Source organism: Ambystoma mexicanum, chromosome 11 (assembly GCF_040938575.1).
Source record: "Ambystoma mexicanum isolate Mex_15411 chromosome 11, UKY_AmexF1_1, whole genome shotgun sequence".
NCBI classification, from domain to species: domain Eukaryota; kingdom Metazoa; phylum Chordata; class Amphibia; order Caudata; family Ambystomatidae; genus Ambystoma; species Ambystoma mexicanum.
The window spans coordinates 16,079,201-16,104,315 of record NC_090934.1 but is presented as its reverse complement, the minus strand read 5'-3'; the positions used below and the strand labels follow the sequence as shown (position 1 = coordinate 16,104,315).

The 25,115-nt window shown below is 48.5% G+C and overlaps 1 protein-coding gene across 1 annotated transcript in view; it reads right to left on the bottom strand.

Moving 5' to 3' along the window:
- Positions 1–4,346: 4,346 nt before the first annotated feature.
- The window catches only part of HPCAL4 (hippocalcin like 4), a 365,622-nt gene continuing 344,853 nt past the window's right edge, over positions 4,347–25,115 (bottom strand). The window contains exon 4 of the mRNA XM_069622406.1: positions 4,347–10,244. Within this exon, the coding sequence (XP_069478507.1) occupies positions 10,047–10,244 (198 nt within the window). The 3' untranslated portion in view covers positions 4,347–10,046. The remainder of the gene's footprint in view (positions 10,245–25,115) is intronic.

Sequence of the window (25,115 nt, the reverse complement as noted above, 5' to 3'; positions counted from 1 at the left end):
CTGTGGATGTGAACCCGGGCTGTTGTTGCCTTATCTTTTCTGTGGTGGGAACCCGTGCTGTTGTTGCCTCTGCTGAACCTGCTGTGGGAGGACAGCTTGCAATGCACAGTGTCTGTTGTGTGCGTGAGATGCCTGCTCTATCTTTTCTGTGGGCGGGAACCTGTGCTGTTGTTGCCTGTGCTGAACCTGCTGTGGGAGGGCAGCTGCAATGCAGTGTGTCTGCTGTGTGCGTGGGATGCCGGTTCTATCTTTTCTGTGGGTGGGAATCCATGCTATTGTTGCCTGTTCTGAACCTACTGTGGGAGGACAGCTTGCAATGCACTGTGTCCGTTGTCTGCGTGGGATGCCTGCTCTATCTTTTCTGTGGGTGGGAACCCGTGCTTGTATTGCCTCTGCTGAACCTGCTGTGGGAGGACAGCTTGCAATGCACTGTGTCCGTTGTGTGCATGGGAAGCCTGCTCTGTCTTTTCTGTGGGTGGGAACCTGTGCTGTTGTTGCTGGTGCTGGATGAAAGGTGTGGAAGGAGCTTCCATTGGCACTGTACCTTCTGTTTATAATGCAGCCGGGAAGGCTGCTTCCTGTGCTTTACCTATTGTGTAGCATGGACACTGGCCCTGCTTATGCTTGAGCTTGCCCTTTTCAAAGAGGGAAGTGTGTCCTGCTGCTGTCTGTGCTTTACCTGCTGTGTTAATCTGGGGAGAGTTTGCACTGTTGCTTTTACTGAGCCAACGGTAGCAAGGAGCAAACGTGCATGCTGATTGCATGGGGTCTGTGATTGCATGGGGTCTGTGCATGCTGATTGCATGGGGTCCATGCATGCTGATTGCATGGGGTCTGTGATTGCATGGGGTCTGTGCATGCTGATTGCATGTGGTCCGTGCATGCTGATTGCATGGGGTCTGTGCATGCTGATTGCATGGGGTCCATGCATGCTGATTGCATGGGGTTCGTGCATGCTGATTGCATGGGGTCTGTGCATGCTGATTGCATGGGGTCTGTGCATGCTGATTGCATGTGGTCCGTGCATGCTGATTGCATGGGGTCTGTGCATGCTGATTGCATGGGGTCTGTGATTGCATGGGGTCTGTGATTGCATGGGGTTCGTGCATGCTGATTGCATGGGGTTCGTGCATGCTGATTGCATGGGGTCTGTGCATTCTGATTGCATGGGGTCTGTGCATGCTGTAAACCTTCTTCACAATGGGGTGCTCATGCATTTCAGTAACTGGGGGCCACAGACTGTTTTCATCAGCAGTGGCTACAAAGGTCTGAAACCACCACAAGTAGTGGGCTTCCAAAGGTCAGGGATAGCTGCAGTTCATAAATGGGGGCCCCTTTTATTTCTTGCCCTAGTCCCGCCCTTCCCGCTCCTTGATGGGCAGAATGCCACACAGGACTGGAGGCAAGCAAGCCCGTGTTTTGGGCCCGAATCCCTGTTCTTGTGACAAGTGCCCCTTGCCTTCTGATCTAATTCCCTGAGTGCCTTGTTCGGCAGGAAGTGGGAAGGAGAGACAGCCCCACCAAAAAGTAAGATGGCGGCATCCTCCTTCCAATCCATGGTTGCTCTAGGTCTGCAGCTTTAAAGGCTCTCTGGCGTGCAGCCCCCTAGTGTGAGGCGGGTGTTTGTTATAGACATGGCTCTTTGAAGCCAGGCTCAAAGGCTGTCTCCAGCTGGGAGTTTCCAGGCCTGGAAGGGGAGGTGTTACCCTCTGTCTCAGAGAGTGCACACTGCTTTTTTGTCTCATTCCCTGGAATGCAGACAGGCAGGTTCCTGAAATCCACATAGATGTCTGAGCTCACATGGATGACACTGGTCTGCTAGCAATCAGATGCGGCTTTAATAATTATGTGAACTCTCCACCACCGTACGAGAAGTGGCATGGCTTAGATTTTAAGATTATCCTGCCACCAGGTGGGGAGTTTATCATAGTTATATTGAATGTGGACCCGGGTATATACTTAAATGCAACCTCTTCACTGCAGTGACTTGGCTGCCACAGCAGCTGTAAAACCGGGCACATATGACCTCTGAACCTGCTGTGTGCCATGGGCAAGCAGGGGCTGTGGCTCAGGATACGTTATGACGGTGGCATGGTGTTTACTGAAAGGGGGTCTGATTAGAAGACCACTCTTTCTGAGATGGAATCACCCACATCATTTCATTATTTAATTATCATTTAAAGAATGGAGGGCTTGTATACCCCTGCCACATGGCAATCATTCACACTCCTCCTCTGACCTCTGCATTGACCCCTCTACTTCTGCTCTCTCCGCCGTACACTTTTACATCTCAGTAGCTCCACATTCTACTCCTCCTCTTCCTGTTTCCATAACAGGCAGGACTCTCTTGCCCCTAACCTTGGTGATGTGTGGCCCCTCTCTTGTCTGTTTCCTCTACTCGTGCATCTTCTATTAACTGTGCTTTCTGTGATTTTCATTGTGCAATTAGGACCCCCTTTAACCAACGCTACCCTCCTTGCACATTCACATTTTCCTCTGTCTCCCCAGCCCTGGATTACCCCTGAGATCCAGAATCTCAAAACAAGCAGGCGCCCATGCATGTCCACCATTCGCTCCCTGGCTCGCACCATTCTGAACTCTCTTCTGTGCTCATTCTTTTAGACGTCGCTGCTGCTTTTGAGACTGTCAACCACTACACTCTCCTCCTCGCTCTCCAGGACCCTGGGGGTCGCAGATCAGCTCTTGCCTGCATCCTCTTCAACCTGGAATGTTGATCATTAAAAATCTCCTGGTACTTACGAACCTCCGACCCCACTCCTCTTCCTGTTGGACTCATCCAAGGATCAGTCCTTAGACAAATGGAAGTCATTCCAACGCCATCCCTTCTTCTCCCGTCTCCTTCTCGCTTGACCTCCTTGATCATTTGTCCAAGGCTTGCACCATTGAGGTCCTCTTTGATAGCGACCTCTGACTGCAAATCAACAATTCATCACTGCCTCTGCTGCTTGTTGTAACCTTCTCAACACTAGGAAAATGTGTCCATTTCTTGCTGCTTTCCGAAAACTGCAATCTCCACCTCATGCTCTGCAAACTTGACTACTGGTCAAGCCTACTCATTGGCCTTCCTGTCTACTCCTTCCTCTCTCTAGACAAAGTCCTCCACTTCCCTGCCTGCACTCGCTGCAGCCTACCCAGGTCCTCCCGCAGTCCTCCCTCAGTTCTACCTACTGATATCCTGCTTGCTGGCTCATCATGCACAACCGTTCCCTTTTCAAGTTCCTTCTCCTAGTCCGCAAAGCTATCAATGGTCTTGCACCTCACTGTCTGACTGTATCTCTGTTTGCTCCCCAGCTCATCCCCTCCGCTACTCCCCCTCTACACTCCACCTCACTGTGCCACCCCCGTTCCACCTCTCCCTTCTGCACTTTCTCTCTACTTGCCCTACCCCATTTGCACTCGCTGCCCATCCTAATCAAAGCCAGCCCGACTGTGGATCTCTTCCAAGGTCAGCTTAAAGAAACAGCGAGCTTCCCTGCCGCCTCCCCCATCCTTCCTGCCTCACCAGCCCACTTTCTCCCAAGCCATGTAATAGTGTAACTTTGTGCATTTGTACAGCTGCATCACCATCGCAGTGTCTTCTGAGTGAGTGAAAATCAGAGAGTGAATGTTCCTGTCTGGATGGAATGTTTGTGTGTGAATGTAGGTTCTTCCTGAGGCAGTTGGCACCAGCCTGGCTGGGTGCCGGTGAGCTTTTCCCCTGAGGCACCGGTCCCCTTTGGGGACCAGCCCTCCGTCAATGTCATATGCCTATGGCAACTTAATAAATGGAACTTGGATGAACCTACAAGCTGCTCCCAGTCCTTCTCAAATATAACACACTTCCCTTCTTAGGATACTGTTTGTAAGTCACTTCTTTCTTTTATGCATATTTCTTTCTGTTTTCTTTGTTTTGTTCCCCGGTATGTGTCCCACTTTTTTGACACCCTTATAAATGGGCTGATATTGACATTGATATTTTATTTGTATTGCGCTCGTACACAAGTGGTCCATTGTACAGGAACCTGTGTGCGAATGCCGCCACCATCTGTAAGTGTTATTGAAAGTCATTTCTGATGGAAGCTAACAGGCCTTTTTTCAAACAAAATTCAAATAAAAATAAAGGGCTGTTGCGAAGCAGAAACTGCACAGCGTGGAAGAGCTCCAAAGACCCTCCTGCCTCAAAGTTCCACCCTTGGTACCTCTCTTTTGGGCGTGCATGCACACCCATCTTACACTCTCCCGAACAGATGGATTAGTGGAGTACTTGGGCCAGGCATGACTGATCTATGCCAGAGATACACACACACCCCTCCCCCAGGAAGGACCAACTGCCTCTGGTGAACGACTCATGTCAGACACATTTTATTTTTCAGTTAAAAAATATAACAAATTCACGTTTTCTAACAATTATTACAATAACCAAAAATCCACAATAAAAAGACCAAACACACATGTGCAATGTAACACCTGTCAAGGGTGGGCTTCTGGGGCAGGCTGGAGGTGAGTGGGCGTGGGATGGATGTCTTGGGTTCTTATGGGTGCTGGCTCATTTTTGACCCTATGGGTCTTTCCAATGCTGTGTTTCCTCCCCCTTTCTTTATCCTCAAACTGCCTCCTACTTCCACCTCACTTCCAGGGACCTTCATCCCTTCAGCTCATCCATTCATTCGCCCATGACTTTCTCCATCATCCAAGCCTCTTACTCGCCCTCATCGAGGAGTGGCATTACACCCAAACCAACTTCCATCCATCGGTCCAACCCTACAAACACCATGCCCCATGCAAGCACCTTCTCTCACCAGCTCCCAACTCAACTCTCCATGGATGCATCACCTGTCCATCTGGCTGTCTGTTGTGAAGAATGTCAGTCCTTCCATCGCACTATGTTTGCATCTGTGTACCTAGTGCATTCATCTGTCCACCCATCCGTCTGTCCATCCATCCATCCGTCTTTTCATCCATCCATCCGTCTTTTCATCCATCCATCCATCTGTCCGTCCATCCATCCATCCATCCATCCATCCATCCATCCATCCATCCATCCATCCATCCATCCATCCATCCATCCGTCTGTCAATCCATCCATCCGTCTTTCCATCCATCCATCCATCCATCCATCCATCCATCCATCCATCCATCCGTCTGTCCATCCGTCTGTCCATCCATCCATCCATCCATCCATCCATCCATCTGTCCACCCATCCATCTCTCCATCCATCCATCTCCATCCATCCATCCATCCATCCATCCATCCATCCATCCATCCGTCCGTCTGTCCGTCCATCCATCCATCCATCCATCCATCCATCCATCTCTCCATCCATCCATCCGTCTTTTCATCCATCCGTCTTTTCATCCATCCGTCCGTCTGTCCGTCCGTCCGTCCGTCCGTCCGTCCGTCCATCCATCCATCCATCCATCCATCCATCCATCCATCCATCTCTCCATCCATCCATCCGTCTGTCCATCCATCCGTCTTTCCATCCGTCTTTCCATCCGTCTTTCCATCCATCCATCCATCCATCCATCCATCCATCCATCCATCCATCCATCCATCCATCCATCCATCCATCCATCCATCATTCTCTCCATCCATCCATCTATCCATCCGTCCATCCATCCATCCATCCATCCATCCATCCATCCATCCATCCATCCATCCATCCATCCATCCATCCATCCATCCATCCATCCATCCATCCATCCATCCATCCATCCTTCTTTGCTTCCATCCTTCTAGCCATCCGTCTGTCCATCCATCCATCTCTCCATCCATCTCTCCGTCCGTCCGTCCATCCATCCATCCGTCCATCCATCCATCCGTCCATCCGTCCTCCTTCCAGTCTATTCTAAGTTCCTCCATCATCCATCAGTCCTTTGTAAACCCATCTTCTGGGCATGCATTCATTCTCTTGCGCATCCGCCTGTCCGTCCATGTCTACGCCTGCCCATCCACTATGGCTAGACTCAGTCCTTCCTCCACCACCCATGATCCACATCGTTCCCCTCCTCCCACCATTAGGACCCCTTCTCTCATCCCGCCTCTCCACCTGTGTGCCAGCACCCCCTGCACTTTCCATTTCTGCGGCCCGGCCTCCATGGCAAGGGCACACCCCTAACCCTCCTCTCCCAAACTCAAACCTCGAGAGACAAGCGCCTCTTAGTGCCCTCTCTTCCTGTGCCACCCAGAGCCAGGTATGCCAAAGCCAAAGGACTCCTCCCAGCATGCACTGCACAGTTCCCAATGTTTACTGGAGGAGTGTGGAGTGATTGAGCATAGACTCACTGCTGGGCCCCGCTGTCCTTGGGTATCAATGGTTCTCTCTCCCACGGGCAGTGTCTACTGGTGTGGAGACATGCCTCTGTTCCTTCCCCTGCCAGGGGCCAACTGCGGAGCAGACACCCTGCAGCTCTCTCCTCTGGAAATCCTTCTTCACCATCAGACTTCTGGCATGCAGACAGACTGGAGATGTCCCGCCTAGGGACTCCTCCTAAACATGCATCACACTGGAGGTCTCTTGTGTGGGCGCTCTCCCGAATCCTCGGTCTAACTCTCCCCAACCTACGCCTGTGGGGGTGCAGACAAACCTCAGTTATCTCCTAAGTGGCCCGCTTCTGTGCCTCTAAAGTACACTTTACAATGGCCCCTTTAATCCAACGTACTTCCTCCAAAGATGGCCAGCGGCCTCCTTGATAAAGCTCCCAGTTGAAACCCACACTTGACAGTTCAACAACATCTCACAACTCTTAAATGTTCCATAGTTAGGTTCTGTACTGCGCCAGGGGCCTGAGCAGACCGTCCAAATACAAGGGAGAATGTGTGACCCCCGTGGAACAGCACCCCGGGTGGGATGGGTGACGGGGCAACAAGGACCTACTGGGGTGGAGTGGGGGAGCAGTGATGTGTGGGAGTCCTGGATTCTGCACAGCCAGGACAGGACGACAGGACCCTACAACGGAAACCTTCATTCATGAGCTTCTCAACGGACAGCGCCATTGTGCCCCCCATTGACATGATACCAGTATGCAGAGTGAAGGGTCAAATGAATGTGGTCAGTGGCATGGCGCATGTCCAGGTGGGCGGCAGGAGAGCCTTGGTGGGGCTTTATGGGTTATGATGAAATGTAAATCCACAGGTCAACAACCATCAACACTATGGTCAGAAGATGCTTCCCAGAAATGAGGACGCTCTTCCAAACAGAAATCCCGTACTCTGGGGTGTGAGCAGGTGGGTATTCACCTGGGGTGGGAGAGTGCTCTCAACATGTCGATTACCTAACAAGGAAGGATCATTGCACATGAGAGTGGGACGGATCTCCTCAAGAGTCGGCTAGGACATCCTCAAGGGCGGTACTGGAAATTTATGGGAGTGGTGCAGGGGTGCTGGAGATCCTCAACGGTGACACAGGAGTGCATGGGTGCTGGAGATCCTCAACGTTGACACAGTAGTGAAGGGGTGCAGGAGCACCTCAAGGATTGCACAGGAGTAGAGGGGTGCTGGAGATCTTCAAGGGGGACACGGGAGTAGAGGGGGGCTGGAGATCTTCAAGGGGACACAGGAGTAGAGTGGTGCTGGAGATCTTCAAGGGTGGCACAGGAGTAGAGGGGTGCTGGAGATCCTCGGGAAGGCACAGGAGTAGAGGGGTGCTGGAAATCTTCTAGGATAGAACAGGAGTAGGGGGGTGCTGGAGATCTTCAAGGGTGGCACAGGAATAGAGGGGTACTGGAGATCCTCAGGGTGGCACAGGAGTGTAGGGGTGCTGGAGATCTTCAAGGGTGGCCTGGGAGTAGAGGGGTGCTGGAGATCTTCAAGGGTCACACAGGAGTAGAGGGGTGCTGGAGATCTTCAACTGTGGCACAGGAGTGCACAGGTGCAGGGACACCTCAAAGTTGGCACAGGAGTAGAGGGGTGCTGGAGATCTTCAAGGATGACACAAGAGTGGAGGGGTGCAGGATCACCTCAAGGGTGGCCCAGGAGTAGAGGGCGGCTGGATAGCTTCAAGGGTGGCACAGGAGTAGAGGGGTGCTGGAGATCTTCAAGGGGGAAACAGGAGTAGAAGGGTGCTGGAGATCCTCAGGGTGGCACAGGAGTGGAGTGGTGCAGGATCACCTCAAGGGTGGCAGAGGAGTAGAGGGGTGCTGGAGATCTTCAAGGGTGACACAGGAGTAGAGGGGTTCTGGAGATCTTCAAGGGTGGCACAGGAGTGGAGGGTTGAAGGAGCACCTCAAGGGTGGCAGAGGAGTAGAGGGGTGCTGGAGATCTTCAAGGGTGACACAGGAGTAGAGGGGTTCTGGAGATCTTCAAGGGTGGCACAGGAGTGGAGGGTTGCAGGAGCACCTCAAGGGTGGCACAGGAGTAGAGGGGTGCTGGAGATCTTCAAGGGTGGCACAGGAGTGGAGGGTTGCAGGAGCACCTCAAGGGTGGCAGAGGAGTAGAGGGGTGCTGGAGATCTTCAAGGGTGACACAGGAGTAGAGGGGTTCTGGAGATCTTCAAGGGTGGCACAGGAGTGGAGGGTTGCAGCAGCACCTCAAGGGTGGCAGAGGAGTAGAGGGGTGCAGGATCACCTCAAGGGTGGCAGAGGAGTAGAGGGGTGCTGGAGATCTTCAAGGGTGACACAGGAGTAGAGGGGTTCTGGAGATCTTCAAGGGTGGCACAGGAGTGGAGGGTTGCAGGAGCACCTCAAGGGTGACACCGGAGTGGAGGGGTGCTGGAGATCCTCAAGGGTGGCACAGGAGTTTAGGGGTGCAGGAGATCCTAAACAGTGGCACAGGAGTGGCGGGTGCAGGAGCTGCCCGAGGGTGGTATAGACTCTCTAGATTGGTTACACAGAACGTTCTCTGGGGTGGTGAGGGAGCCCCTCAGTAATAATATTGCAGGAGAGCCCTGAGTGGGATACAGTACCACCTCCAGAGTTGCAGAAGCTTCTCAAGGGTGGAACATGATATTCTCAATCAAGGTAAAGGTGCTCCTGGGCAAAGGTGAAACTGGGAAGGTGGTTCTCTCTTTTAAGGAGTTGGTTCATGTTGTAAGCAAAAGGGAAGGAGCTGGGTAGAAGGCCCAGAGAAAGGAAGAAGGATAATAGCCCAGGAAGAGGGTCTGTGAAGAAGTGCCCAGGAGAGACCCTAGGGAGAGGGCCCAGATACAGTGCATGGGGACGGAGGCCAGATACCCCAACACACAACTCCAGAAGGGGACACATGTAGCGGGGCTAAAGGGCTACACTGGGATCCTCTCCACATTTTAGGGGGCATTGTTGGCAAATCTGATGAATTGCTCCTCCACCTTGGACCTGGGGTTATGTTGAGGATGTTTCTTCTTACACACGAAAGAGTCCAGTTGGACCTTGCTTTGGGGAGTTGACAGTGAGAGAGGACAGGAGAGTAGTGTGGTTCTTGTTTGTTTCTTGGATACAAACAAGCTTTGGGGACTGCAGTTCTGGAGCACCAAAGAGAGCTGGTGCTTGCATTTCTGGGCGGCTCCATTTGGTTGCGGGATAAGGAAGTGTAGAATTGTTTGATACGTTGCTTTTTTGTTGGGGTCTAATCAGGCTCATTGTCTGGTTCTCTGTGGTTTGGGGTGCAGTAGTGGGACCTTGTAAAGCTGCAGGATGTACAATAGGAGGCCCTGGCCAGGCATTCTGCTTAGCTGTGGTGCATGATGCGGAGAAGGCGGTGGCTCACATGACGGGCTGTACACTGGCTCAAGCATCCCAGTTTGGCAATGTTTGGGGACAAGTCTTTGGGGGGTGACATGGTATGATGGGGCACACTCTGGCACAAGCATCCCAGTTTTGCACTTTGGGGACAAAATGATGATGTCTGAATCTGGTATGTTGGGGGTACACTCTGGCTCAGGCATCCCAGTACAGCAATGTGTGGGGGCAAGGTAGGGTGGGGGCTGTTTCTGGTATGTTGGGGTACACTCTGGCTCAGGCATCCCAGTTTGGCAATGTGGGGGCTCTGGAGTAAGGGGGCTGTAGCTTGTATGTCATGGTGCTCTCTGGCTCCAGCGTTCCAGGTGGGGCTCCTTGGGAGGGGGTTCTCTTTACTTTTGCATGTCGCACTGCAGCAGGAGGACTATGGACGGGTCACTCTTAGCGGCTTCTTTGAACTCCTCGAGCGTGATCTGGTCATCCTTATCCTTGTCCATCTTGGTGAAGATCTTGTCCACACGCTGCTGAGGGGTCAGTCCATCCTGGTTCATCCTCATCATAATCACTGTGCCAACCATCTTATAAATGGCCTGGAGAGAGTGGTGAGAAAAGAGAGAGACAAGAGATCAATGTGAGGGGCCAGGGCGACAAATGGGGGATCATGGTAGAGAGACAAGGAGTGAAGGGGTAGTCAGAAAGACGAGCAGTGACGACAGGGAGAGAGACAAGTAAAGAAGGGGGACGTCGGAGAGAAAAGCAATGAAGGTGGAGAGAGTCAGAGAGACAAGCAGTGAAGACAGGGAGAGAGACAAGTAATGAAGGGATAGTCAGCAGAGAGACAAGCAATGAAGGTGGAGAGGGTCAGAGAGACAAGCATCAAAGGCAGTCAGACAGGCAAGTAATGAAGGGGGTATTCAGAGCGGCAATGAACGAAGGTGGAGAGAGCTGAAGAGACAAGCTTAGAAGACAGTGAGAGAAACAAGTAATGCAGGGGGGTAGTCAGAGAGACAAGTAATGAAGGTGGAGAGGGTCAGAGAAACAATGGGAAGTCAGGAAGTGAGAGAGACCAGCAATGAAGGGGGTAGTGTAGAGGAGCAGCCTCTCTCTCTCTCTCTCTCTCTCTCTCTTTCTCTCACTCTCTGGTGACAGAAAGGTAAATATGGTATTTAGGGCCTATACCCTTCCCTCCTGTTCAACATTATAAACATCAGGAGTGTTGTCCATTGAGGCAGCTAGGATGCCCTTGTAATAGGCAGGCACATTAGGGAATAGGTGATACTGGAAACACTTATCTAGGGAAACATGAACCATAAAGGAATACTTACATTGCGCACAACATAATTATCAAGAATACAGATTTCTGAAATACAATATAGGCCAGTAAAAGGTAGCCATTGCATTACAGATGGCTACAGGCCTCAGAACCCCATGAAGGTTTAAAAGTGCTGGAAGCACAGCAAAAGTGCAGTGTGCAATTCAAGAAAGGGAGTGTCTGGGTAGAAGCCAGGGTACAGTGACATAGCAGAATTAATTACAGAATATGTGGTTTCCAATGGTGTGACTCATACAGTGAAACTGGCAAACAGTCATAAGATGATAGGAAAGGGGAGATGGCCTTTGCCAGAATGTACTGGAAGTCTGGAAAGTAAATGCATCATTTACTAAACCTGTTCTGTCCAGTTTAAAGGTTGCAACATATGTCAGATGATTTAGAAAATATGTAAAAGCAAGTCATGATGATTAGTATAAAAGTAATGTGTTCAGGAAGTGTTTATGTCCAATGAAAACAAGTGATGTTTGACCTTTAAGTAAAATGGCCAATCAAAGCCTAATGAAATATAAGGTTCATATTAGCATACCATGATTGCATAATCTGTTGCCATTGTATAAAACCATGATATATGCAGTACAAAGTTGAGACATTTCCCTTTTCAGCTGTAAGAAGCAGTAATTACACGAATGTACTACCAGCCGGCTGCCCGGATGTCTCTTCCTTGCACAAAAATATATTTATTTCCAGGGATGGTTGACTGCAGAGAATTATGGCTGAGATTTAATCTCTTTACAGTTGTCAGAGAGGTGGAGAGAGTCAGACAGACAAGCAGTGAAGAAAGGGAGAGAGACAACTAATGAAGGGGGTAGTCCGAGACACAAGTAATGAAGGTGGAGAGAGTCAGAGGGACACGCAGTGAACACAGGGAGAGAGACAAGTAAGGAAGGGGGTATTCAGAGAGCCAAGGAATGTAGGTGGAGAGAGTCAGAGAAACAAGCAATGAAGACAGAAACAGAGACAGGTAATGAAGAGGGTAGTCAAAGAGACAAGTACTCAAGGTGGAGAGAGTCAGAGAGACAAGCAATGAAGACAGGGAGAGAGACACATAATGAAGGGGTAGTCAGAGAGACAAGTAGTGAAGGTGGAGAGAGTCAGAGGGACAAACAGTGAAGACAAGGAGAGAGATAAGTAATGAAGGGGGTAGTCAGACAATGAGTGAAGATGGAGAGAGTCAGAGGGACAAGCATCGAAGACAGGGGAAGAGACATGTAATAAAGGGGGTAGTCAGAGGGACACAAAATTAAAGGGAGTAGTCAAAGAGACAAGGGATGAATGTGGAGAGCATCAGAGAGACAATGGGGAGTCAGGGAGTGAGAGAGACAATGAATGAAGGGATAGTCAGGGAGACACAGAGAGACAAGGAATGAAGGGGGAGACAGTCAGAGAGACAAACATCAAAGTCAAGGCTTGAATTTGTTTGAAGCCGGCCATGGAGCAATGCAGAGCCCAACATTACTGCCCTGGGGAATTCCTAAGGGCTCCTGCAACATGACCATTCTAAAGCTGCCCTGGGGCAGGTTCAGATGCACCCCAGACTGCCCCCCTCCACCCTGCACTTCAGGAAGGACCTGAAGACCCTACTCTCGCCAACCTCTGATGGCTCCACTGAGCCCAACCTCTCTTCCCCTCAACGGCCTCCCTACTTCCTGTAATATGCCTGATACACCTGCGCCCTACTTGTAAGCCCCTGTGTGGGTCTCCCACGTAGAGCACTGTTACTTCTCAGCCTGGCTTGCACTTTATAAGTCTCGCACATAAACAGAGGTATGGTGGAGCCATTTTCCTGGACCAGGGGTGATTCCTGGCTATGCCGGGATAACCCTTGCTGCAGATATGTCAACTGCGACTTACTTTACCAAAAGACTTGGTGAGAAGGCGGAGAGGGCCGAGGAGCATGGACGGCAAAGGAGCCAGTGAGTGAGAGACACAGCATGGGATCCGTGCTGAGAACATTGGGCCAGTCAGACAGGCGGCCCAGCGAATGCAAGACCAAGCCACGAAGCACATATAAATAAACCCCGAAGCAGGAGCCAGTGTTGTAAAGAGAAGTCACACACCCTGTCAATGAAAAGAGTACTGGACAGGCACAAAGGACCCAGAGAGCCACAGTAGGCCAGGTACAGGGGAGCATCGAGCTGTGGACAGGGTAAGGATGTCCAGCGACAATCCCAATGTCATTGTCAGGAATATTTCCGCCATCACGCGGTGAGTCTTTGTCACTCCAACTACCGATGGCTTTTGACCTGACGCCCACAAGCAATCTGAGCATCAAATGGACACGTTGGATCAGAGACTTCAAGGTCTATGTAGATGCACTGGGACCATTAGAAAGCACATCGATTTCATTTGCTGGCGGTGACGGCCACATGGCAGGAAACCCTAAATAAACTTCCTGATAAACAAAGCACCTCATTTGTAGAATTGGAAGACGCACTGTATCAATACTTCCGACTGTATAAGAATGTCGACTATGAGTGACACATCTTCTATGGAACCACAGAAGATAAGGCCGAAAGAATGGACAGTTTAGGATCAAAGACTGCGAGTTTCAGCAATACTCAAATGAGGCGACTTTGAGATCCCAAATCATAGCAGGCTGCGAATCTCCATCATTTAGGAAGAAACTTATGCAGAAACCTTGCACGTTGAAGGAAATACTGACGATGGCTCGCACATAACCTGCCATCGAACTACAGGTGTAGACCATGACCAAACTAAAGCTACACTCATCACCAAGAGAATAAGCCAACCTCAACAAACTATCACCTACACAGACCGAGCCACCCACGAACAGACACATTGACAGATCCTGTTTCAAATGTGGCTATGAGTTTCTGCACGAGGGCGCATTCCCACAGGTGGACAAACATGGTTGGCATGTGGGGGAGACAATCACTTTAAGACAGTGTGCTGAAATACACACCATGCCGCACATCCTGTCTCACCCCCGTACTCGCTCCCGCATTCCCATCATCAAAGCAGTGCTGCCAGGCAGTCAGGGAATGACAGGAAACTCCGATATCACTCCCCCTGAGGCCAGAAGATACCATTCCTGGCGAGAATACAGATCCCTGGAACGGAGAGAACATAGATGCCCAAGACAAAATGTGCACTACATGGAGATCAAAACACCACCAGGGAGTGAGTCTAGCTCGTCAAAAGAAAGGATATGTATGGCCCTTGGGCAACACATCGGCAAAAGAACACAGCCCTGTCATACTAATGCATGTCGATAACAACCCCACAGGGGTTCTAGTAGACACCAGTAGGCAACAGTAAATGCCATCAATGTCTAGCAATGAATTCATCCTGAAGAGAATAAGCCCTCAAACTAGCCCACATCGTCATCCGAGTACGGCGGAAACCTCAGACGACGCAACTAAAGCCCTCAAAGACACCAGGCGTAACTAACCTGCCTCCCTAAAACCCACACCAAAAAAGAAACACCCCCAGAACTCAAAACCAACCTGCCCACTACACCGGATAACTTGAAACCTAGTACCACAACCCACCTGAAGGGAGCTCTCATCAATGCCAGATCCCTCCTAGCCGATGCCCTGAACATTGCAGACCTTATAATCATTAACAACCTAGACTTTCTAGCTATCACAGAAACATGGCTACACCCAGCTGCCAGTCCTGCCCTTTCCTTAGCCATTCCCGAGGGATACACTATATTCAGGAAAGACAGAGAGTTATCTAAAGGAGGCGGAGCAGCTGGTATCGCCAAAAACAATCTTCCATTCAGACTAATTCCAAACCAAGTGATCCCCTCTAGTAAACTCATCTCACTCAAAATCTCACTGTCTGCGACATCCACTCCTACCATCCACCTTATGTACAGACCCCCAGACCCAATGCACTCTTTCGAGGAAGACATCACACACATCCTCTTCACCACCACCAAGCCCTCCTCAAAAATTAGCATTCTGGAGGACTTTAACTTAGGTCTCAATGACCCTGCAGACACCTGTGCGCTTGCCATTACAAACACCTTGGAAGCGCAAGACTGTCTACACCGTATTGCCAACCCAACACACAGCAAAGGCAGCACCTTTGACTGGATTGCAGACTGCAACCGTCACACAAACATCCTAGCCAACAATGCAAAGCCCATGGTCAGACCACAACCTTATCCTCTTCTCTATCAACGACACAACCCAGCCGATGACCCTGCCCCAAATCACCTCAGCGACACCATAAAAAAACTCACAAAACATCACCCCCGACAATATACTCCCCCTACTAATACCACTAACTACATCCCCTAATTCTGACATCGACCTTACGGATATGGCAGCACTCTACAACCAAACCCTCCTTGACGCCATTAACAAAATTTCCCCTCTGAGCATTCACAAGCCCAAACCGACAACCAACTAAAATTCCAGGTACACTTCTAGCCTGAAAGCCTTATGAACGGCAAAAAAGTGCTGAAAGTACTTGGAAAAAAACACCTTCAAATGCGAACAACCAGCACTTCAACACCCTGACCGCAGAATGTAAAAAAGCCATTATCCAATCAAAAGGCAATTCCTACAACGAAAGAATCACACAAGCAAACTGGAGCACAAGAGAGCTCTTCAAAATTCTACAGGAACTAGAGTCCCTAGTCCCTTCACCAGACCACTGTTAAAAGGTCTACCCTGGTGTAAAAACATAAAAAATGCCCTCCTTGGTAAAATCGCATTACTCCAAAATAAAATGAACACCAAAAAATCTAAAATTTCCTCAGCTGTCCAAACCAGGGACGTCCAACCAACACCACCCACGCCTTTGCCGAGATTCAAATTCACCCCTATAGCCATCACAGAAACCTCCAAAATCATCAATGGCCTGAAACCGTCCAGATGCCAAGGAGACATCTGTCCAGCCTCTCTCATCAAAGATTGCACTGAGGAGCTTGTCCCTTTCATCACAGCCTGAATCAACAACTCATTCTCCTCCAGAATGTGCCAGAAAATCTTAAAGAAGTTTGGGTACTCCCACTTCTGAAAAACCAACACTCAACCCCAACATCCCCACCAACTACCGCCTCATCACCACTGTTCCCTTCCTTTTGGAAATTCTGGATAGAGAACCATGTGTGCAAATACAAAAATACTTGGAAACACACAACCTCCTCGGCCTGCGTCAGTCTGGCTTTCGACCCTGGTCATAGAACGGAAACTGCCCTCCTGGATCTTAAAATCCAATTAGTTGAGAGCAAAGACAATGGCAATATAGCCATACTACTCCTACTTGACCTCTCAGCAGCCTTTGACCTAGATAACCACAATATACTTTGCAAACACCTAGTCACGGCTGCCCACTTATCGGCCAACACCATAAAGTGGATTGAATCCTTTTCATCCAATCGCATCATGAGATTATTTTCAACCAATGCTGCAGCCCTACCAGCCCCAGTTACCTGTGGAGTCCCCCAATGCTCCTGTGTCTCGCCAACACTGTACAACGTCTTCACCAAGCCACTCTTCGACCTCTTAGACAAATTAGGTATCATTTACACTAACTACGCGGATGATACCCAAATTCTTCTTACCATTACCGGCAAACACAAAACAGGTTCCAAGATTCTGAATAAAATCTACCTAACCATCCAAGCTTGGATGGCGTAAAATGAGCTGTGCCTTAATGATGAGAAAACAGAACTACTCCTAATCGGCAGTCAATTCCGTCTAAATAACCTGTCCGACTCTTACAAAACATTCACCATTGATGGAAACATCATCACCACAGCGAAAGAGGCAAAAACCTTAGGAGTTTATCTCGACTCGTCACTCTCCATGACAAAAAGCAAGTCAACACTATTGAGTCGGCAGAAGCCTACACTGCCAAACTGATCGCTGCCAGGAGACACTTGCTGACCACAGACAACTGCATTACCCTGGCAAGAGCACTTATATTGTCAAGGATTGAGTACTGTAACTCGCTCTTTGCAGGATCCAACTCCCGGAACATTTACAAACTGCAAATCATCCAGAAGAATGCTGTAAGAGCAGCACTCAACATTCCAAAAGAAGATCATATCTCTACAGCCAGACGCAAGATCCACCGGCTCCTGGTACGGGAATGTATATCATTCAAAACTATCTCTAACACATAAATGTCTTTCAAACAGTGCCCCAATCTATCTGGCTAATAAAATGTCCAAAAGTACAGTCCAACTGACCTACCCGATCTGATTATTCCTTCCACCTTGATATCCCTCGCTATAGATGCCAAAAAGCGGGATGCTGCAGCTTCCCAGTGATTGTAGTCAAACAACTGAACGGCATGCCCTTAGCACTGAGATCAGATCCCTCCCTCTGGTCCTTCCGCAAAGGGCACAAAACATGGCTCTTCTGCCAAAATAACTAAGAAGCACAAGTACTATACACATTCTCGCTTATACCTAACGTTAACTACTATACAGCCTATCTGTCCAAGTAACTCATTGTAACCTACAAAACTGTAATCTTACACGTCATATTATGTCATACTATGTAACCTAATGTAACGGGTAATGACTGTAACCGAAGACAATACTGAACTACTGAACTGCCTATCTTATGTAACCAGCGCCTAGATGGCTCCAGGTAAGGTGCGTTTACCAAATGTCAAAATAAATAAATAAAGCAGCGTGGAAGCATACACTACCCTAAACAAAGCACCTCGTCTGAAACCATCTGAAGTGGACATATATCCATGTGGTTCAAATGTCCCTTTGCTGTCTCTGCCATATCTACCTAGAAGTGACACTCGGCCAGAGTGCAACGACATGTACTCAAGATGGCGGCAGAAAGTGGATGTATTTTAAGCTTCAAGACCGCATTGGATATGGGATTGGTGCACATTGTGCATAACGTAATGGCGCACAAGTACATGGCCTGGAGGGGAAATGCCAAACAAGCATTCCCGTCACTCTTCAAAGGACTGGTAAAGCTCAGAAATTGCCACATCAGACTCCATATAGATGAGTCTATCAAACCAGTGGCCCAACACTATTGTGTCATCCCCATTAACATTCATCTACAAGTAGAAAACAAAATAAGGAAATGACTAGATCAGGACATCATAGAGCCCGTCACGCGACCAACACCAGGGATATCATCCATTGTTTGCGTCCCTAAGAAAACCATTGATGAGTCCATTCGTCTATGTGTCGACATGCGAAGACTGAATGAGGCGATAGAGAGGGAGTGTCACCAGGCGCAGAGAATCATGGACAACTATTAAATGGAGTGACAGTGTTCTCCAAATTGGACCTTAATAAAGGCTATCACCAGCTGGACCAGGCTCTGGAATCCAGGTATATGACGACATTTGTGACACATACGAGTCTGTAACAAGCAAATCAGTTTTGGGGTTTCGTCCGCAGCTGAAATATTTCAGGAGGAGCTCTACAAAGTGTTCCAGCATGTGCCTAATTGTATGAATTATAGTGATGATATACTGGTTTTGGGAAAGGCCATGGACAGCAAGATGCCATGCTCCATGATGTATCATATCGTTGGAGGTAGCCCATTTCATCCTGAACAAGCACAAATTTGAGTATAGAAAGGTCACAACAGAATTCTTCACCCATGTTTTCTCTGATCACGGGATGTACCCTGATCCAGATAAGGTGGCAGCACTCAATGAAGCTCCAAGACCTGAAAACGTCTTGGACCTTTGGTCATTTCTGGGTCTGGCAAGCTATTGCTCAAGGCACATGCAGAACTATGCAACTGTGACTGCACCTCCAAGAGACCTCACCAAGAATCGAGCAGAGGTCAGATGGACACTCTCATGTCAGAAAGCATTTTAAGACATCAAACAGAAGATATAATTCATGGAAGACATGGCCTATTTCAATGCTAATAGGGCGACCAAACTAACAGTGTATGCCAGTCCTGTAGGCCTTGGGGCCATATTAATGCAATATGACTCAGTCAGAACAGAACACATGAATCGCGTCTTATGCAAGTAGGAGTCTGTCTGCCGTGGAACAAGCCTACTCTCAGGAGGAGAAGGAAAGTGTTGCAGTGATGTGAGCCTGTGAACATTTCCATTTATTCCTGTACGGAAACCCATTCACCATCACCATGGATCAGGAAGCGCTCCTTCCCGTGTACGGCAGTCCCAAGGCACGGATACCACCCAGAATTGCTTGGTGGGGTTTGAGACTCCAAGACCAAGGAAGGAAGAAAGTCCTGCAGATTTTCTATCTCGTCACCCAACGGGGTCAGCCCGAGTTGAACCTTCCATAGCTGACACCTACAGAAACTACCTCATCCACCAGATGAAACCATTCCAAATTGAATGGGCCACGCTACAGAGGGAGCTGGAAGTATCCAGCCCTCACCATCATTGGCCAGTGTGTTACAGGTGGAAGGATGAAACATGCGAGACGGATGGCTCTGGAGAAAGGTGCATCGGTGCAGGTGGACGTGGCCAATTTGTTACTGCTACAAGATGAGTCGACTGTCACAGAAGATCACATTGTTCTCAAAGGAGGTAAAATAGTGATACCACTATCATTGAGACAAGCTATTGACTGGCTCACAAAGGTCATTGAGGAATAGTCTCAACCAGGAGGATGCAGAGACAAAAGATGTGGTTCCCTAAACTAGACACTATGGTGGAAAACACTCTACGAAACTGCGCTACGTGCTGTGCAATATCCCCAGTATCGCATCCTAATCCGTCGCAGATGCCAGGACTGCCAGGAGATGTGTGGGAGGAGATAGCAATAGACCTGTGAGAGACCGCTCATATGTTCTATTGTTAGTGGTTAAGTACCCTGATTCTCCGAGGTGCAAATCGTACCTTCGTCAGCGGCTACAGGCCTCATTCCTGCACTGGACCCGATATTTACTGCAAGTTGTCAAATTTGATAATTGACCATTGTTTACAAACCAGGATTTCTCAAATATTGGTGCTTGTATGTGGTTCAAACACTGCAAGATTACACCATTATGAACCCAGGCCAACGGCATGCCTGAAAGGTTTATGGCTAACATAAATAGAGCTTTACAGATTGCTCACATATCTGATCTGTCATTGGATCAGATGCTCTATCAGCTTCTCTGCGATTACAGGACCACCCCACACAGCACGACAGGGTGGTGCCCAGATGAGATAATGTTTGGGTGGGTGGTTTGGTTTACCCCTCTCAGACAGATGTGTAAACGATGCATCAGGGCGTGGATCCTCAGATGAGGGAAAAGGATGAGAAGGAGAAGTCGAGGATGAAAGAGTATGCTTATGTTCGAAGAGGAGAAAAAGTGTTGGACATACGGATAGGTGATCGAGTGCTCGTGAGATGACCTCAGAAACAGAAGGACAATTTGACTTATCTTCCAGAACTCTTAAAAGTGACCCACAACAATGGCACCATGGTAACGACAGGTGATGGTGTAGGGACTATCACCAGGAATGTGTCTCATTTCAAGGTGCACTATGAGTCTGAAGGAAACATGTGGCATGGGAGACATGCTGGGTGGGTGAAGAGGACTCAGATGCTTCGTAGTTAGGCAACTGTGAGCTGGCTGAGGAGGAATGGAGCGAGGTCTTGAGAGCCTGGCCACTGATGAGCCCAAAACCGTTACCTTGAAGCTTGTGTCACACACATCTGGATCAGGCCGATGTGGTCCATTGAGGATATTAGTTAAGTTGGACTAGTTGGTAAAAAAGGGGGAGGTGTCATGTTGTATCCTCAGTCAGTCCTCCTCGTTCTGTGAAGGAGGAGCTAAGGGTCGGCTGAGGAAAGGGGAAGGGACGCAGCAAGTAGTGGAAGCTCAGATAAGATTGTGAAATAAAGAAGTCGAGTTGGAAATCATCCTCTTTGGTGTCCTGAATTTCTTTGTGTGCCAGCCCCCCTCATGTCCGAGATCCCACTCATATGTCCGAGTCCCCCCTCATGTCCGAGATCCTCCCCCATCACATTTACCTGAGGCGAAATGCTCAGACTGACCCCACCGGTCATTGCTCCATCCATGTAGATTTGAGAATGTTCCCAGCCGCCTGTGGACGTGTAGAGGAGCAGACAAATACGCCATTGTTACGCTCTGCTCCCTCACCTCTGTCATGTTGGAACGACAGTGAAAGAGGCGTATGTATGACACCAGGCATTGTCCCGATGCCGCATTGAGTGTGCAAGAGATGTTATGCACTCAGACAACAATATCGAATGTACCCTCATACTGAGACAGTAGACAGATGTCGACATATTGCAATGAACATTGAAGAACTGTAAAGAAAATGTAACAGCTGCAGAGTGACGTCTTCAAGTAAAGACACATGGACGCACTGAAACGATCCATGAATATTCAAAAGAATAAAAGATGTAACTGAAGCAACAAAAGAAACAAGTAATCAAGTCTGACGAACTCATGGGTATCAAGAAACAAGTGAGAAGAGGTGACGTAAATGTATGTATGCAGAAACGTAAGGTAGAGGAGACATATAGAAGCTTCATGCCATATAACCTATAATGTGACTAAAGCGGCCATGGGGAAAAAGATGGACGTCAATCTCCTATTAAATCTAACTGAGAAACGTCATAAATAGTGCAAGACTGCAGGGACGGGAGAAGCTGGAAAAATAGCTGTGTGTGAAGGATGGAGAGGAGCCTCCTGGCTTGGGATCAAGGGTGTCAATCAAGCAATAATTGCAAGGCACAAATTGAGTCATGAGAATAAGACATGCACCTGACACATTCTTCTCTTAGATTAAGCCAAGAAGAAAACATCAACAAGTGCCAAGTATTGGATAATTGAGAATGCAAAAAGCATATGGAGCGGTTAAATCTCCAGAGGCCAAGGGGAGTAATAACACCTACTACAATTAAATGAAATAGCAGTAAACAAGAGGTCCAAATTGACACATTTGTGGTCTTTTCACACATGACTCAGAGGGTGAAAACAAGGGCAATTCATTAAGCTCTGGATGAAGATAAGGGTGTACCCACACCCCTCAAGGATCCCAGAGCAAAGAACAGGCTGCAAGGTCAACTACAAAGGAGAAATGTTGGCTACGTGCCTGACCGATGAGAGATGATGGACTAATTGGAGCAAGTGGGTAGTAGTCTGACATTGTTCTCTGCACCTGGCTTTCATTTTGCTTATGTGCTGCTTAAGAGTCGAAAGTCCAAGGTTGGCAGAGAATGCCAACCAATCACATGGGTCCATGTAGCAACTTGTTATACAAAGTTGCACAGGCCAATCTGCCACTGTATTCTGATATGATATTGTATTATACGTATTTAGAGGTGGTTAAAGGCTTGCCTACTAGAAAAGGGGCATCCAGAGATATTACTAATACTTATTACACGGCCACGGTAGTGGCTGTGTAGTTATGGTTAAATTGCTGTTTCCATAGAAAGAGCACTTTTTGGGCGGCTTACAACTTCGCTCCCCCTGGACGAATACTCACTAAACTCTGCAAAAAAAGTATATTACCCACTCTGAATATTTTTGCAAAGTTTGGTGAGGTTTGGTTCAGGGGGGGCAAAGTTATAGGGGGAGTCCCAAAACTTCAGTTTTTCCCTTAGACATAATGGGAAAAAACTTTGCTCACGCCTACAGCCCAAACCGCTGGACGGATTTTCACCAAATTTGCGGCAGGAGCAGCGGCTTTGTCCTGAAAGCGTGCTTTTGTTAATTTGGTGTAAATCCATCCAGTAGTTTTCTTTTAAATGAACAAAACATAAGGCAAAACAATTTGTGATATCTATGTCCGATCTGCGGACACATTTCCCTGTTCGCTCCGCAGACAGGACACGGATTGGCCAAGCGGCGTGCATGATGTCTGCAGACATGTGACGTGCTCTCTAATTGGCTGGGGTGAAGCGTGAAGTGCGTCACATTTTTGGAGACACCCGCCATCTTGGATTCTCGTCCGGTGTTCGTGGACATCACAGGAAAACATTTAAAAAAACACAACATTGCACTCCTGAAACTTATCAAAGAATGTTTGGGGAGGTGAGGGGTGATGAGGATGGGATGGAATATGGCTGCAAGAAGCAAAAAAAGTGTTAACTAAAAAATATCTGAACACGTAGAAAGCACGTAACGGTGTAGACCATGCTCACGCAGTAAAGCGCACGCGCACAAATACTTCACCCGCTCTTGACATATACCGCGCCAGTCAAAACGCGAAGCCACTTTCTTTTTCAAACTCGCACGTGCGCCTCATCTGAACACGGACATGCATTGAAGAAAACATGCATAAATGATGACCGCGCACAGGAGTTAACGGAAAATACGTAGCAGTGAAGACCGCACACACGCGCTGTAGAAAACACATAGCTGCAAAGACTGCACACACGCGCTGTAGATAACACGTAGCTGGCAAGACCACACACACGCGTTGAATGAAGCACGCACACGCGCTCTTAACAGATGAATCCGAGCTCACACACGCCTTATCGGAACACGCACACGCGTTGAAGAAAAACACACAGAAATTAGATGAATCCGAGCTCATACGTGCCTAATCCGAACACGCACATGCCCTGAAGACAACACATAGCTGCGAAGACTGCTCACACGCACTGTAGATAACACTTTGCTGCGAAGAGCACGCACACGTGTTGTAGAAAACATGTAGCTGTGAAGACCACGCACACGCATTGTAGAAAACACGTTGCTGTGGAGACCGCACACACATGCTGTAGATAACACGTAGCTGTGAAGACCACGCACACGCGTTGTAGAAATCACATAGCGGCAAAGACTGCACACACACGATGTAGATAACACATAGCTGCGAAGACCATGCACATGCACTGTAGATAACACGTAGCTGAGAAGACTACGCACACGTGTTGAATGAAGCACGCACACACGTTGAAGGAAGCAAGTAGCAGTGTATCTTTTTCAAACTCGCACACATGCTCTAAACAGATGAATCCGAGCTCACACGTGCCTTATCGAACACACACACGCATTGAAGAAAAACAAGCAGAAATTAGATGAATCCGAGCTCACACGCGCCACATCTGAACACGCACACGCACTGTAGAAAACACGTAGCTGCAAAGACTGCGCACATGTGTTGTACAAAACACATAGCTGCGAAGACCACGCACACGCGTTGTAGAAAACACATTGCTGCGAAGACCGCACACGTGCACTGTAGATAACACGTAGCTGCGAAGACGACATACATGCGCTGTAGATAATATGTACCTGAGAAGACAGCGCAGACGCGTTTGATGAAGCACGTATCAGTGTATCTTTTTCAAACTCGTACACGCACTCTAAACAGATGAATCTGAGCACACATATGCCTCATCCGAACACGCACACGCATTGAAGAAAAACACGCAGAAATGATGACAGCGCACAGGCATTAACGGAAAACACGTAGCAGTGAAAACTGCGCACACGCGCTGTGGAAAACACGTAGCTGCGAAGACCACGCACACGCATTGTGGAAAACACGTAGCAGCGAAGACTGCGCACACGTGTTGTGAAGTGAAGAGGGGCTCTGTATGGAACCCCACCTTCCCTTTCCATGGTGGCCATCTTGGTAAAGGATTTTCCTTCCTACACCGGGACGCCGCAGGCGTTCCGGTGTGGGAAGAAAACATTTTTTTTAGCACCCCAGGTTTCCGCTTTGGAAACCTAGGGTGCTAACGGCCTTCATCCATTTAAAAGGACATTATGGTTAAGTTGCGCTGCTAAAAACCTATGAAATTCAGTAAAAAAAACTTTGTTAAAGGGACGTTATGGTTAAGTTGCTCTACTAAAAACCTATGAAATTAAGTAAAAAAAACTTTGTTAAAGGGACGTTATGGTTAAGTTGCGCTACCAAAAACCTATGAAATTCAAAAAAAAATCTTTGTTAAAGGGACGTTATCGATCCAAGTAAAACCGAAAAACCCATGAAATTTGCCAGTTATGGTAAGCTAAGCAACCATAACTCACGCCACCACTGCGCGCTGCTAAGACTAACACCCAGGACATCAAAGATGACATCACAAATATCATTGACATACATTGAGGTATTTATTTATTTATTTGGCATTTGTAGAGCGCACTGAATCTGGAGGTATTTGGGAACTGGTTACAGATGCTGACAAACATTGCTGTTAAATCATCACAAAAAGGTTTTAGAATCATAGCGGGGCATGATGGTGTGAAGGGTTAGGCATCTAGCG